The sequence below is a fragment of the Bufo gargarizans genome, chromosome 1 (assembly GCF_014858855.1).
Source record: "Bufo gargarizans isolate SCDJY-AF-19 chromosome 1, ASM1485885v1, whole genome shotgun sequence".
Classification (NCBI taxonomy): Eukaryota; Metazoa; Chordata; class Amphibia; order Anura; family Bufonidae; genus Bufo; species Bufo gargarizans.
The window spans coordinates 342,229,839-342,244,672 of record NC_058080.1 but is presented as its reverse complement, the minus strand read 5'-3'; the positions used below and the strand labels follow the sequence as shown (position 1 = coordinate 342,244,672).

General features: G+C 43.9%; 1 protein-coding gene across 1 annotated transcript in view; it reads right to left on the bottom strand.

Annotated features, from left to right (window-relative positions):
* LOC122927160 (protein unc-13 homolog A-like) overlaps positions 1-14,834 on the bottom strand; it is a 2,447,183-nt gene that overhangs the window by 1,605,480 nt on the left and 826,869 nt on the right. The window contains 1 exon segment of the mRNA XM_044278759.1: positions 2,182-2,351. Within this exon segment, the coding sequence (XP_044134694.1) occupies positions 2,182-2,351 (170 nt within the window).

Genomic DNA, 14,834 nt, shown 5'->3' with positions numbered 1-14,834 from the left:
CAGTGACGTCACCAAAGGTCCTTTTCCTCTCAGGTCCTCAAAGAAGAAAGAAGACGACGAGCCGGGCTGCGCAAACAAGTGGATGAGATGAGTTTAATTATTTTTTATTTTTTTTAATGGGTTTCTACCACCAGATTTTGAGATTTTTCGCTTACTGACACTAGCGAACTGCTAGTGTCTGCACTACCTAACTGTGCTCTTGTATCACCTTTGTCTGCTGCCGTTAAGCTTAAAAACATACTTTTATTGATATGCAAATGAGCCTCTAGGTGCTCCATGCACCGGCATCTTCACTGCGGTCCGACAGTCACTGTGCCTGCGCCGAATACAGAAGCTGGAATTCGAGATGGAGCGAGGTTGGCTGTCAATCAAGAGGAGCGGGGCAGGCTGGAGGGAGGCGTGGGCGGCAGAAATAGTGAGTAGACGGAGCCTCTAGGTGCTGAAAAGATGCCCCCATAGCACCTACAGGCTCATTTGCATATCAATAAAAGTATGTTTTTAAGCTTAACGATAGCAGACAAAGGTGATACAAAAGCACTGTTAGGTAGTGCAGACACTAGCAGATTGCTAGTGTCAGTCAGCGAAAAATCTCTAAATCTGGGGGTAGAAACCCTTTAACCCCTCCATCCCTAATTTACTTAGCATTCTGTATTAAGAATGCTATTATTTTCCCTTATAACCACGTTATAAGGGAAAATAATCAAATGTACACAACACCAATCCCAAACTTCTGTGAAGAAGTTTGGGTTCGGGTCTGGGTACCAAACATTCAGATATTTCTCATGCGCATGCAAAACGCATTAAAACACTTTAAGTCTCCTGGGAAAACTTGCTTAGGGAAGCACATTTAGGGCTCATGCACATAAACTTGTGCTGGCTGTTCCATGCATTGGGGACTGCAATTTGCGGTCCCCAATGCACGGACACCATCTGTGCGGTTGCCGCAGACAGAAACAGACCCATTATACTTGAATGGGTCCATGATCCATCCACACCGCAAAAAACATGTTCTATTTTTTTGTGGTGAGGAGGCACCAAGAAAAACCCCACAGAAGTACTCTGTAGTACTTCTGTGGGGTTCTGTGCCTTCCCTCCACACTGCTCCTTCTGGATTGTGGACCCATTTAAGTGAATGTGTCTGCATCCGTGATATGGTGAGCACACGGCCGGTACCCAGCAACGTCTGTCTACATGAGCCGTTAGACTGAGTTCACACTTGAGTTATTTCCATCAATTGTTGGGTTGGGGTTTAATTTGAATGCAATAGATGGTGGCAGAATATTTGGAGTGCATGGTAGGCTCTGTTGGGTTTGATTTAGGCTAATTTTGCAGCCTGAGAGTAAAGGGCATGCAAGATTGATTGCAATAAATAAATCAACCCTTAGCATTTGCACCGAGGTCGCTTGACAGGGTGGTCACATCCATGACAATGATCATAACATTCATGCAAATAACTACTAAAATACAATATCTACCTTGGAAACCACATGTTTAAGACAGGGAATATTAAATGAAACTATATGAAACACTATAGGGGAGATTTATCATGAGGCGAAAATTTGAAGTCTGTGTTGGAGTACTTTTTGCCACATTTATCAAATGTCTCATCTTACTTGATAAATGTGTCTTATCCTTAGAACTAACACATTTGTCTAGAGAAGCTACTCCAGTTTTCCTCCTTCACCTTCCTCCTGGAGTGAGATTGTGAATTAAAAAAAAGGTCTCAATGATAAATCTGGAGTGAAACTCATTAACATAGCTAACCACACCCACATTACAAAATTGGAATGAGTGGTGTATAAATGCAAAAAATTTGCAAAAGCAAATGCAAAAAGCCAAAAAAGCCCTATTTTTTTTACTTTTTGATGCCAGAATTCTGGAGTGAAGGTATGATGAATCAAGGCCTATGATTAAAAGAAAATGGGACTATAAGCAATCAATGCCCACTGTGAGCCATGCTCTATCACCCAACATTGGTTGCTTGTCTCACTTTATGTGAGTGGACACAAATTATTTTAGCCATGTTCTGTGATAAAAAGGAGGGTGCAGGCTGTTAAATGATAGGATGAACTGAAGGGAACTATGTCTTAATTCAGCCTTAAAAACTATATTGCTATTGTAAAGAAACAAAGGAAGTCATTTCCGCAATTGCCTCCTTTGATAAAACCATAAATGCCTCACCTAGATTGTACCATACGTCCATCTCTCCACTCAGTGTTCGAACTTCAATGATAGTTTGTCCCAAAAAATCATCTGACTCGCGTTTAAATCTTTGTTTCACTCTTGATTTTATGTCATCATCTTCATCCCATACACGTACCTTGATACGATCTGAGGAGTTGTGACACTCACTAGAAAAAGAAAAGAAGTCCCTGACTATGTAATACAGCTGTTTGCTAACCTTTGTAAATGACATGAAAAGTTGAAAATTTTAATTCTGTAGCCCAGTTCTTTGAACTTCTGACAGCTCATAACTAATCATTACAGCTCTATTCTTGTCACACTGATAGGATTATGGCTTAAATAAATGTTTATAAATGTCAGAAGTTCAGAGAAAAGTGATACACATGAGCTGTCAGATGAGATTCAATGTAAAAATAAACCCCTGCTGTTATACAAATACACAGATTAGACCATTATACTGGGAAAATGGCTAGCATTTTTTAATAAGGACCAATTTAAAAAAAGGTTTTTATCCCAAAATAAGTAGAATACAATAATAAAAATTTCCCCCAAAGGTGTACATAGCCCTTAAAGGCTATGAACACCTTTGGGGGAATTATATTTTTTATCATTTCATTGTACTCATTTTGAGCTAAATATATATTTAATTGGTCTTTATTAAAATATGGCATCTTTTTCTCTGTACAGGGCTGGCATGCTCTAGTAGCACCCTTTTGATTTTCTGTTAGACCAGGAGCAGACTGGCTCCTTATCTCTGCCCTTATAAACAACCATTTTAGCTCAGTTATTATCTTACTGATAAGAATGTGGCTTAAATAATTGTTTATGACCTCTCAGTTTAGAGATAAGGTTTATTAGATGAACACAAAGTGAATGTGAAAGTACCAGTCACACAGCTAGAAAAACAGTTAACCCTTTAGATAGTTGATACGATTGAAAAAAGTCCATCAAGTTCAACCAAGGGATAGGTGGGGACGCTAATCCCAAAAGGAAGTGAGACTCTACATGTTTTCATAAGCATTAATGTTGTTTACTTTCCTGAGCATTTCCTGAGGAAGTCAATTCCACAGATTCACAGTTCGTACAGTAAAAAAGCTTTGACGCTTCTGGAGACTGAACTTTTTCTTCTTCAGTCGGATGCAGTGCACCCTTGTCTTTTTTTAGGGCATTTTACATCGAACAGTTTTTCACCGCATTTTTTGTATGGCCCGTTTATATATTTGTATAGGTTAATCATGTCCCCCCTTAGACGTCTCTTCTCAAGACTAAATAAATTCAATTATTTTAATCTTTGTTCATAACTAAGACACTCCATGCCCCTTATTAGTTTAGTCGCTCTGCTCTGTACTTTTTCCAGTTGCAGTGCGTCCTTTCTATGGACTGGTGCACAGAACTGAATTACATATTCCAGATGAGGCCACACCATCGCTTTGTAAAGTGGTAATATTACATCCCTGCCCCACTAGTTCATGCCTCGTTTAATGCATGACAATATCCTAGTGGCCTTAGAAGCAGTTCATTGACATTGTATGCTATTATTTAATTTACCATCTACAAGGACACCCAAATCATTCTCTATAAGTGACTCTCCCAGTGTTACATCACCTAGAACATATGAAGCATGGAGATTATTACTACCAAGATGCATTACTTTACATTTATCCACTGTAGGGATTTGCTCTGGTAGGCAAGGTAAGCGGTCGCAGTAAAGAGGCAAGAACACGGTAGTAAAGCAAAAAGTTCAGTGTTTATTCACACCAAAGGAAAAAATACACTTTGCAGAGTCCTGGTGTTAATTCACACCACACAAATTCCACAGAACAAAGATGTCACCTGGCAGGCTGAGTTGTCTACTGCAGTCCACAGCCATCCACAGCAGGCTTTAGGGTGCCTGATTTCCAGCAGTGTCACTCCAGCACGGTACCAAAACAGAGCCTGACCAAGCTCCACTGTCAGATGGAGGATACATTCCACACCCAGTTGAGCCAAAACCTGGCCTGGACGTGGGGAACAGCCACACACCCTGCTCATTGGCTGCTCCCAATAAGAACCGGCCCAGATTGGCTTTACAGCCACACTAAGTAGAACAGTGTCAGCGAGCACTAGCTGCCGTTGACACACAAGATTACCGGTTCTTATCTCACCGAGGCCAGGAACCTCGGTGACACGTACCTTCTGTCAATGACGGACCCTTGCACCTTCCTACATACCTCCCCCTTTGTTCCACCCTGAGGGGGTGAACACACGCCAGACAGTGTACTCGGGACAGGGCATCTGTGTTTCCCTGTAACCGGCCTGCCCTGTGTTCTACTGTGAACTTAAAGTTTTGCAGAGACAAGAATCACCTGGTGACCCGAGCATTACGGCTGAGGAGGACAATGGGATGCTCCTCCCTGTTGACTTCCTGAGACAGTACCGCACCGAGGCCTACTTTGGAGGCATCAGTCTGTACCAAAAATTCTCTCTTGAAGTCGTCCATCACCAAAACCGGGGACCCACACAGACTTCAAAGCGGAGAAAGCCTCTTTCGCCTGGTCATTCCGTCCCTTTAAGAGCCCTGTCAACGTTGCCGCTAAAGTGGAAAAATGGTGGACAAACCTCATGTAATAGCCCACCATTCCCAAGAACGACTTTACTTGTCTAGAGGTGGTAGGTCGGGGCCAATTCCATATCGCCTCTATTTTGCTTGCTTGGGGTTTGATGACTCCGCGCCCAATGACATAACTAAGGTATTTAGTCTCCTCTAACCGCATTGCACATTTCTTTGGGTTAGCTGTTAGTCCCGCCTTTCGAAGGGAGTCCACTACGGCCTTGACTTTGGGCAGGTGACTTTCCCAGTCGGTACTGTGAATGACAATATTGTTCAGGTAAGCCGAGGCGTACTGCCGATGTGGATGAAGTACAATATCCATTAGATGTTGGAAAGTAGCTGTGGCGCCATGCAGGCCAAAGGGTAACACCTTATATTAGTAAAGCCCCTCTGGTGTAATGAAGGCAGTTTTCTCTTTGGCAGCCTCTGTCAAGGGTACCTGCAAGTACCCTTTGGTGAGGTCCAAAACAGAAAAATACCTGACTTGGCCTAACCTCTCAATAAGTTCATCTACCCGAGGCATGGGATGCATTGAACTTAGATATTTAGTTTAATTTCCAAAAATCGTTACAACATAGTAACGTCCCGTCTGGCTTGGGAATTAAGACTATAGGACTTGCCCACTCACTTTTGGACTCCTCAATAACGTCAAGCCGCAACATGAGCTGCACTTCCTCTGAGCTGGCTTTTCGCCGAGACTCGGGTACCCGGTATGGCTTTAGCCTGAGGCTCAGTGACAATGTCATGTTGGATTAAGGAAATGCATCCAGGGGGGTCTGAGAATACATCCGTATTCCGACTAACAAACTCCCTGGTTAACTGAGCCTGTTTAGAGGAGAGGCTGTCAGCAATTTTTATTGTGGCAACCGCTTCCTTTGCACCAGACAGAGACGCCGAAACCTCTTGCCCTAGAAAGCCCGGCCGCTGGCTGTCTTCCTTATAGGTTTCCCTATCCTTCCAAGGTTTTAGAAAATTAACATTGTAAACCTGCTCCGGTTTTCGCCTTCCCGGCTGGTGTACTTTGTAATTTAGAGAAATTCGCAAGATGGAGGGCACTCAGATGGCTGGGTAAATATTAATATATATATATATATATATATATATACACACACAGTAGGTATACAGTATATATATATCCCTATATAACTGATGGTTGAGATGATAGGTAGGTAAACATACTGTATATATATCTCTGAATAAAAAATAATTGGCCTACTTGTGCAGGTGATCAGTCTGCATTGAGGTCCTATTTAAAACTTATAGATGTGCACAAATATGAATTAAAAAAACAAGTGCAAAACTTGCACTGACGTTAGTCCGCTTAAATCCTGGTAAAACAGTCACTTAGGATAAAAGAGTCTTACCCCGTAAATCTGGGTCTCAGGGAGCTGTTATGGGAGAATGTCTGTATTGGCGATGATCCGATCCTAGATGGCGTTGGTGCGCAAGTGGTCCTCGGCGTCTCTCTCTGTTCCGACTTCCTGGGTCTTTGCTGCGTTCCACGTAGTGCCGAAAGTGACGTTGCTGTGAGACCGGAAAGGATGACCTGTTGTTCCGGTCGGCTGGACAGTTGCGTCAGCAGTTTGAAACCTATTTTTGTCGGTTTTAACCTGTAGTTTTTCTTCTTTATAAAGAGATCCTTTTCAACTTATCCGAAGTCCATGTACTGTCTCTTATCAGACCAAACGCGTTTCGTGCACTCTTGCACCTTCATCAGTGGTGGACAGTACTGCTGATTTCCTTCCTTTTTATAGGGGAGGGATCATTAGGGTATTTAGGCGGAAATGAAACTGTGTGATGGATCCAATTCGCATCTTGTCAAGCTTATAAGGGTAATCTTCACCAATAGAAGCAACATTAAGATTATAACAGTAAGATTATAATGAAATCATAATGAGATCAGTTCGCAGATTCCGGTCAGCAATAAAAGAGTACATTATATCAGGAGTATAGTATTATGGATAATCGACATCATAAGATAAAATAAAATAATCGATATTAAAACGATCGATAAGATCCTAAAAATTGATAAAAAAAATTGATAAATAATTCGATAAAATTATTTCTTAAAATTCAAGGCTTTACATGTAGGATATGGTGTATATCTTCCTCTTGCTGGTTAAATGTATATATTGGTCCCAAGCATGTGTGAAGGGGTGAGGGGGGCCCGACGGGGAGAGGCCGTCGAGGTGCTGATAAACAGCCAGACCTCGACAGACTGTCCCCGGGGGGCACACCTCCCTATAAGAATCCAAATAGTTCTAGTTCTGCATTTAAACCAGCGAGAGTGATAGTCTCAAATTCAAAAATCTTGCGGGATTCTGCTCTGGACATACTTGATATATGGTTACCCCCTCTCCAAGATTTATGAATTTTCTCCGGTGCTATATAGATTAATCCAGAGGGATCTTTATTGTGATGTGTTTTAAAATGTTGGGACAATGTATGATTCTCATAGCTCCTTCTACGATGTACTTTGCAATTTGCCTCTCCAATTTTTTCATGTACCTCGTAGGGCCCCTGCCACCTGGCTAGGAACTTACTGTCCACGGTTGGCATCAGAACCAAAACCCGATCACCCGGGTTAAAGATCCGGACCCGGGCCTGCCGATTATAGATCCGACTCTGGGCTCGCTGAGCGGCCTCCATATGCTCCCTGACAAGATACAAAACGGTCTCTATCCGCTGTTGCATCTTGGTAACATATTCTAGGACGCTTTTATTTAGAGTGGGTTGTTGTTCCCATGCCTCTTTGGATACGTCAAACAAACCACGAGGATGTCTGCCAAATAGCAATTTGAAGGGTGAGAACCCAGTAGAGTCCAGTGGCACCTCTCGCATTGCGAACATAAGATAGGGCAGAAGAAGGTCCCAATCCTTTCCATCTTTGGACACCACCCTTTTTAACATGGTTTTTAGAGTTTTGGTAAACCTTTCAACCAGTCCGTGCTTTTGTGGATGGTACACAGACATCCGTAACTGTTTAATACGCAGTAACCTACAGAGTTCCCTCATGACCTTGGACATAAAAGGGGTCACCTGGTCAGTCAGGACCTCTTTAGGTAACCCCACTTGGGAGAACATTTTCATTAGCTCTTTAGCTATAAGTCTCGCCGATATATGTCACAGTGGCACTACCTCCGGGTACCGAGTGGCATAATCAAGAACAAGCGAGATATGTTGATGTCCTCTAGCGTACTTCGGTACTGGGCCCACTAGGTCCATAGCGATTCGCTCAAACGGTACCTCGATGATTGGGAGAGGCATCAAGGGACTGCAAAAAAGGTGCTGGGGGCTAGTTGCCTGGCAAGTTGGGCAAGAAATACAGAACTCGTCCACCTCCTTAAACACACTGGGCCAGTAAAACCGTTGTAGTATCCGGTCCTGTATTCTCTGCATTCCCAGATGACCGTCAAGAACATGCTGGTGGGCTAACTCTAACACAAGTTTGCTATAAGCCTGGGGCACCACCAACTGTTCAACGGATTCACCTCGCAGCTGATTTACCTGATACAACATATCCTGATGAAGCACAAAATGGGGGAACACCGACTCTGCCCCTGGTTGTTGTGGTTCACCGTCTACTATTAATACATTTTCCCAGGCTCGGGATAGGGTTTGGTCCCGGTGCTGGGCAGTACCAAAATTATCCCCAGACATATTGAGGTCTACCAGCTCAGGACCCAGTGGCAAGTCCTCCATGTCTCCCACCATCACACTTAGGGGGTTGTCTCCCCCTCTTCCACCGAAGTGGCTGTTACCCCTACCGCTGGCCCTTCAGACTCAGGTTCCCAGGGTTCTGGTCTCCCCCCTGAGCCGGGCCATTCTGCTAGGGGTACCCCTGTCTCATGGGTATCAGTCACTCTTGCAACCGGCCACAGTGCCTGGAAGCCCAGGAAGTCTCACCCTATTATAAGTTTATAGTGAAGGGTGGTTGCGACAGCCACCTTGTGGGTCCACCTGTCGGAAACCATGGACAGAGACACCATAGCAGTAGGGTAGTATTTTAAGTCCCTATGTATACACATGACTCCGACCTTACGGCTGGTGTACTTAGCGGAGCATACCAGGGAAGTCCTTACCAGGGTCACCAGACTCCCTGAGTCCAGCAGAGCCTCTGCTGCAGTGTCTCCCACCTTCACTTGGCATAGGTCATTCAGAGACTCCAGAGCACCCACTGCACACAGTTTCCTGGCATACAATGATTGATGGAATCCATAGTTCGTGTCCATCAGGGCCGGACTGGGTATGAAAACCAGCCCTGGAAAAAATTACATACCAGCCCCGGAAAAAATTACATACCAGCCCCATAGCATTGTGTAATTATACCAGCAGTCCAGCACAACATCGATTTCTTGTTCACCCGCATGGCATCTGCTCGTGTTAAAGAGCCCTAAGCCCAATGCATGGCTACACTCACCCAGTCCTAATAAGATCTGGTCCTACCTCATCCAGTGTGTCGTTGGCGTGATGGTCCACTGGATCCAGAACATTAAGCTGCAGTGGTACTGGGGACTATAGTGTCCCTTTAATGTGAGGTGAATTAGAGATTAGTGCCACAAATAATATACTAGTTTGCCTCCTTACAACCAGATGAGGATGATAATGGGCTCTAGCTGCAGTCTGGCTCCTCTGGTCTTGTGTAGAACAGGCTCTCTGGAGGCTGTTTGTAACTGTGGTCCCAAAAATCAATGTTCTGGGAGAACAGGAAGCAGCTCCATTTTTTGGGGCCCTTTACATAGCTCAAGGTCTGGGCCCCAGGCCCACCCATAAGTCCACCTACATGTTCCACCCATGAGTTTGTTCACAGTGGGTGAAGTGTGTAGGGGATGTAATATGTGTTGCTGTAGATAATCTAATGTGTGTGCTTATGGAATGTAGTGTATAGGGATACCAGTGTGTGTAGATGATGCAGTGTGTGTGTGTGTAGTGGATTGCAGTGTGTTTTCATGTAAGGGATAGAAAGAAGTTTGTGTATAAGGCATGTATTTTGTGTTTCTGAATGTGTGTACGGAATGCGTGTGTTTGTATGTGTATGGGCTGCAAGGTGTGTTTCTGTGTATGTAATGGATGCAGTGTGTGTGTCTGTAAGGGGTGCATTGAGTGTGTAAGAGATGCATTGTGTGTAAGTGATGCATTAAGTGTTTCTGTGTATGTATGCAAGGGGTGGATTGTGATGAATGTCAATCACTCCCCCCCCGCCTTGTCGCTCTCTTCTCCCCCTCCCTCCCTTGTCACTCTCTTTCTCACCCCTCCCCTTGTCACTCTCTCACCCTTCTTGTCACTCTCATTCCCCCCCTCCCTTGTCACTCTCATTCCCCCCCTCCCTTGTCACTCTCTTCTCCCCCTCCCTCCCTTGTCACTCTCTTCTCACCCCCCCTCCCTTGTCACTCTCTTCTCACCCCCCCTCCCTCCCTTGTCACTCTCTTCTCCCCCCTCCCTCCCTTGTCACTCTCTTCTCCCCCCTCCCTCCCTTGTCACTCTCTTCTCCCCCCTCCCTCCCTTGTCACTCTCTTCTCTCTCCCCTCCCTCCCTTGTCACTCTCTTCTTATCCCCCCTCCCTTGTCACTCTCATCCACCCCTTGTCATTCTCATCCCCCTTCCCTTGTCACTCTCATCCACCCCTTGTCATTCTCATCCCCCCTCACTTGTCACTCTCTCTCACCCCTCCCCTTGTCACTCTCTACACCTTCTTGTCACTCTTATTCTCCCCCTTCTTGTCACTCTCATCCCCCGTTTTTCACTCTCTTCTCCCCCTCCCTCCCTTGTAACTCTCTTCTCCCCCCCCTCTCTTGTCACTCTCTTCTCCCCCCCCTCCCTTGTCACTCTCTTCTCCCCCTCTCTGTCACGGAAGGTGTACAGGAAACAAGACAATGCAAAATGAATATATGACTCACTGGATCCAAAACTAAGGAACAAAAGGGAGACCCCTGCATAAGACCTGGCACTCTCCCTGACTGCTCATCCTATGCGAACACCCCAATGGTGGATGATCGCATATCCTCGTACCTCGACTATATAACACCTGAACACCCTACAATAGTGAGGGGACACGACCACCGGCTCCCTACACTAGACACTGAGGGAGTCAGGGTCACCTGGGATCCAGCAAACGGAAAATCACAAATGAATGTACAACACTTATCTTGTAGAAGACTGTGAAATAGGATCAGCATGCACACACACTCCAGGAAGTTGTATAAACCGCACACTAATGCATTATGGGGAGGAATTTAAAGGGATGAAATCAGTCCAACTGCATGACAGCTGAGAGAGGCTAACAAGATGCGGAACTGAAAACCAAAACAAAGAAAGCTCAAGGAGGAGGTTCTGAAAGGCATCTGTCAGAGCTTCTCAGATGTCTGGTTGTGACAGTACCCCTCCCTCTACGAGTGGACTCCGGACACTCAAAGCCCACCTTCTCAGGATGAGACCTATGGAAAGCCCTGATGAGACGAGTGGCCTTAATGTCCGTCACTGGGACCCACATCCTCTCCTCAGGACCATAACCCTCCCAATGAACGAGGTACTGGAGAGAACCGCGGACAACACGAGAATCCACAATCCTAGAGACCTGAAATTCAAGATTCCCATCAACCATAATCGGAGGAGGAGGCAAAGGCGAGGGTACAATGGGTTGAACATAAGGTTTTAATAAGGACTTATGAAAAACATTATGGATCTTCCAAGTCTGAGGAAGATCAAGACGGTAGGCAACAGGATTGATGACAGACAGGATTTTGTAAGGCCCAATAAACTTAGGACCCAACTTCCAGGAGGGAACCTTCAATTTGATATTTTTGGTAGACAACCACACCAGATCACCAACATTCAGGTCCGGACCAGGCACACGTTTCTTATCTGCCACACGTTTATATCTCTCACTCATGCTCTTTAGATTATCCTGAATCTTTTGCCAAATAGAAGACAAAGACGAGGAGAATCTGTCCTCATCATTTAAACCAGAAGACCCCTCTCCCGAGAAAGACCCAAACTGCAGATGAAACCCATATGCACCAAAAAATGGTGACTTATCAGAGGACTCCTGACGACGGTTATTTAACTACTTCAACCACGCTAGCTGAAACCCCCTTCATGACCAGAGCACTTCACTACTTTCACCGTTTATCGCTCGGTCATGCAACTTACCACCCAAATGAATTTTACCTCCTTTTCTTCTCACTAATAAAGCTTTCATTTGGTCGTATTTTATTGCTGCTGACATTTTTACTTTTTTTGTTATTAATTAAAATTTTATGATTTTTTTGCAAAAAAATGACATTTTTCACTTTCAGCTGTAAAATTTTGTAAAAAAAACGACATCCATATATAAATTTTTCGCCAAATTTATTGTTCTACATGTCTTTGATTAAAAAAAAATGTTTGGGCAAAAAAAAATGGTTTGGGTAAAAGTTATAGCGTTTACACACTATGGTACAAAAATGTGAATTTCCGCTTTTTGAAACAGCTCTGACTTTCTGAGCACCTGTGATGATTCCTGAGGTTCTACAATGCCCAAACAGTAGAAAAACCCCATAGATGACCCCATTTCGGAAAGTAGACACCCTAAGGTATTCGCTGATGGGCATAGTGAGTTCATAGAACTTTCAATTTGTTGTCACAAGTTAGCAGAAAATGATAATTATTTTTTTATTTTATTTTTTTCTTACAAAGTCTCATATTCCACTAACTTGCGACAAAAAATAACAAATTCTAGGAACTCACCATGCCCCTCACAGAATACCTTGGGGTGTCTTCTTTGCAAAATGGGGTCACTTGTGGCGTAGTTATACTGCCCTGGCAATTTAGGGGCCCATATGTGTGAGAAGTACTTTGCAATCAAAATCTGTAAAAAATGACCGGTGAAATCCGAAAGGTGCACTTTGGAATGTGGGTCCCTTTGCCCACCTAGGCTGCAAAAAAGTGTGACACATCTGGTATCGCCGTACTCAGGAGAAGTTGGGGGATGTGTTTTGGGGTGTCATTTTACATATACCCATGCTGGGTGAGAGAAATATCTTGGCAAAAGACAACTTTTCCCATTTTTTATACAGAGTTGGCATTTGACCAAGATATTTTTCTCACCCAGCATGGGTATATGTAAAATGTAAAATGACACCCCAAAACACATTCCCCAACTTCTCCTGAGTACGGCGATACCAGATGTGTGACACTTTTTTGCAGCCAAGGTGGGCAAAGGGGCACATATTCCAAAGAGCACCTTTCGGATTTTGCAGGCCATTTTCTACACATTTTGATTGCAAAGTTCTTCTCACACATTTGGGCCCCTAAATTGCCAGGGCAGTATAACTACCCCACAAGTGACCCCATTTTGGAAAGAAGACACCCCAAGGTATTCCGTGAGGGGCATGGCGAGTTCCTAGAATTTTTTATTTTTTGTCACAAGTTAGCGGAAAATGATGATTTTTTTTATTTTTATTTTTTTCCTTACAATGTCTCATATTCCACTAACTTGCAACAAAAAATTAAAAATTCTAGGAACTTGGCATGCCCCTCACGGAATACCTTGGGGTGTCTTCTTTCCAAAATGGGGTCACTTGTGGGGTAGTTATACTGCCCTGGCAATTTAGGGGCCCATATGTGTGAGAAGTACTTTGCAATCAAAATGTGTAAAAAATGACCAGCGAAATCCGAAAGGTGCACTTTGGAATATGTGCCCCTTTGCCCACCTTGGCTGCAAAACAGTGTCACACATCTGGTATCGCCGTACTCAGGAGAAGTTGGGCAATGTGTTTTGGGGTGTCATTTCACATACAGTCATGTGAAAAAATTAGGACACCCTTTGAAAGCATGTGGTTTTTTGTAACATTTTTAATAAAAGGTTATTTCATCTCCGTTTCAACAATACAGAGAGATTAAAGTAATCCAACTAAACAAAGAAAACTGAAGAAAAGTCTTTTCAAGATCTTCTGTAAATGTAATTCTACAAAAATGCCTATTCTAACTGAGGAAAAAGATAGGACACCCTCACATGTATTCCCTCTTAAATTGGCTCAGATCTCACACAGGTATATCACACCAGGTGCACATAATTAGTAGATCGTTACTCTGCATGTTGAATGAGGCTTGCCCTATTTAAACCTCAGACATTTAGTTTGGTGTGCTCCTGACTGTTGAAGTGAGAGTGAGCACCATGGTGAGAGCAAAAGAGCTGTCAGAGGACTTCAGAAAAAAGATTGTAGCAGCCTATGAGTCTGGGAAGGGATTTAAAAAGATCTCAAAAGATTTTGAAATCAGCCATTCCACTGTCCGGAAGATAGTCTACAAGTGGAGGGCTTTCAAAACAACTGCCAACATGCCCAGGACTGGTCGCCCCAGCAAGTTCACCCCAAGAGCAGACCGCAAGATGCTAAAAGAGGTCTCCAAAAACCCTAAAGTGTCATCTCGAGAACTACAGCAGGCTCTGGCTACTGTTGATGTAGAAGTACATGCCTCTACAATCAGAAAGAGACTGTACAAGTTTAACTTGCATGGGAGGTGTGCAAGGAGGAAACCTTTGCTTTCCAAGAGAAACATCAAGGCCAGACTGACATTTGCCAGAGATAAAGTTGACAAAGACCAGGACTTCTGGAATAATGTTCTTTGGACAGATGAGTCCAAAATTGAATTATTTGGACACAACAGCAGAGGACATGTTTGGCGTAAACCAAACACAGCATTCCAAGAAAAGAACCTCATACCAACTGTGAAGCATGGAGGTGGAAGTGTCATGGTTTGGGGCTGCTTTGCTGCAGAAGGACCTGGTCAGCTCACCATCATAGAATCCACAATGAATTCTACTGTGTATCAGAAGGTGCTTGAAGAACATGTGAGACCATCAGTTAGAAAATTAAAGCTGAAGCGGAACTGGACCATGCAACATGACAATGACCCAAAACATACTAGTAAATCAACCAAAGATTGGCTGAAAAAGAAGAAATGGAGAGTCCTGGAATGGCCAAGTCAAAGTCCAGATTTGAATCCCATTGAGATGCTGTGGGGTGACTTGAAAAGGGCTGTACGTGCAAGAAACCCCTCAAACATCTCACAGCTGAAAAAG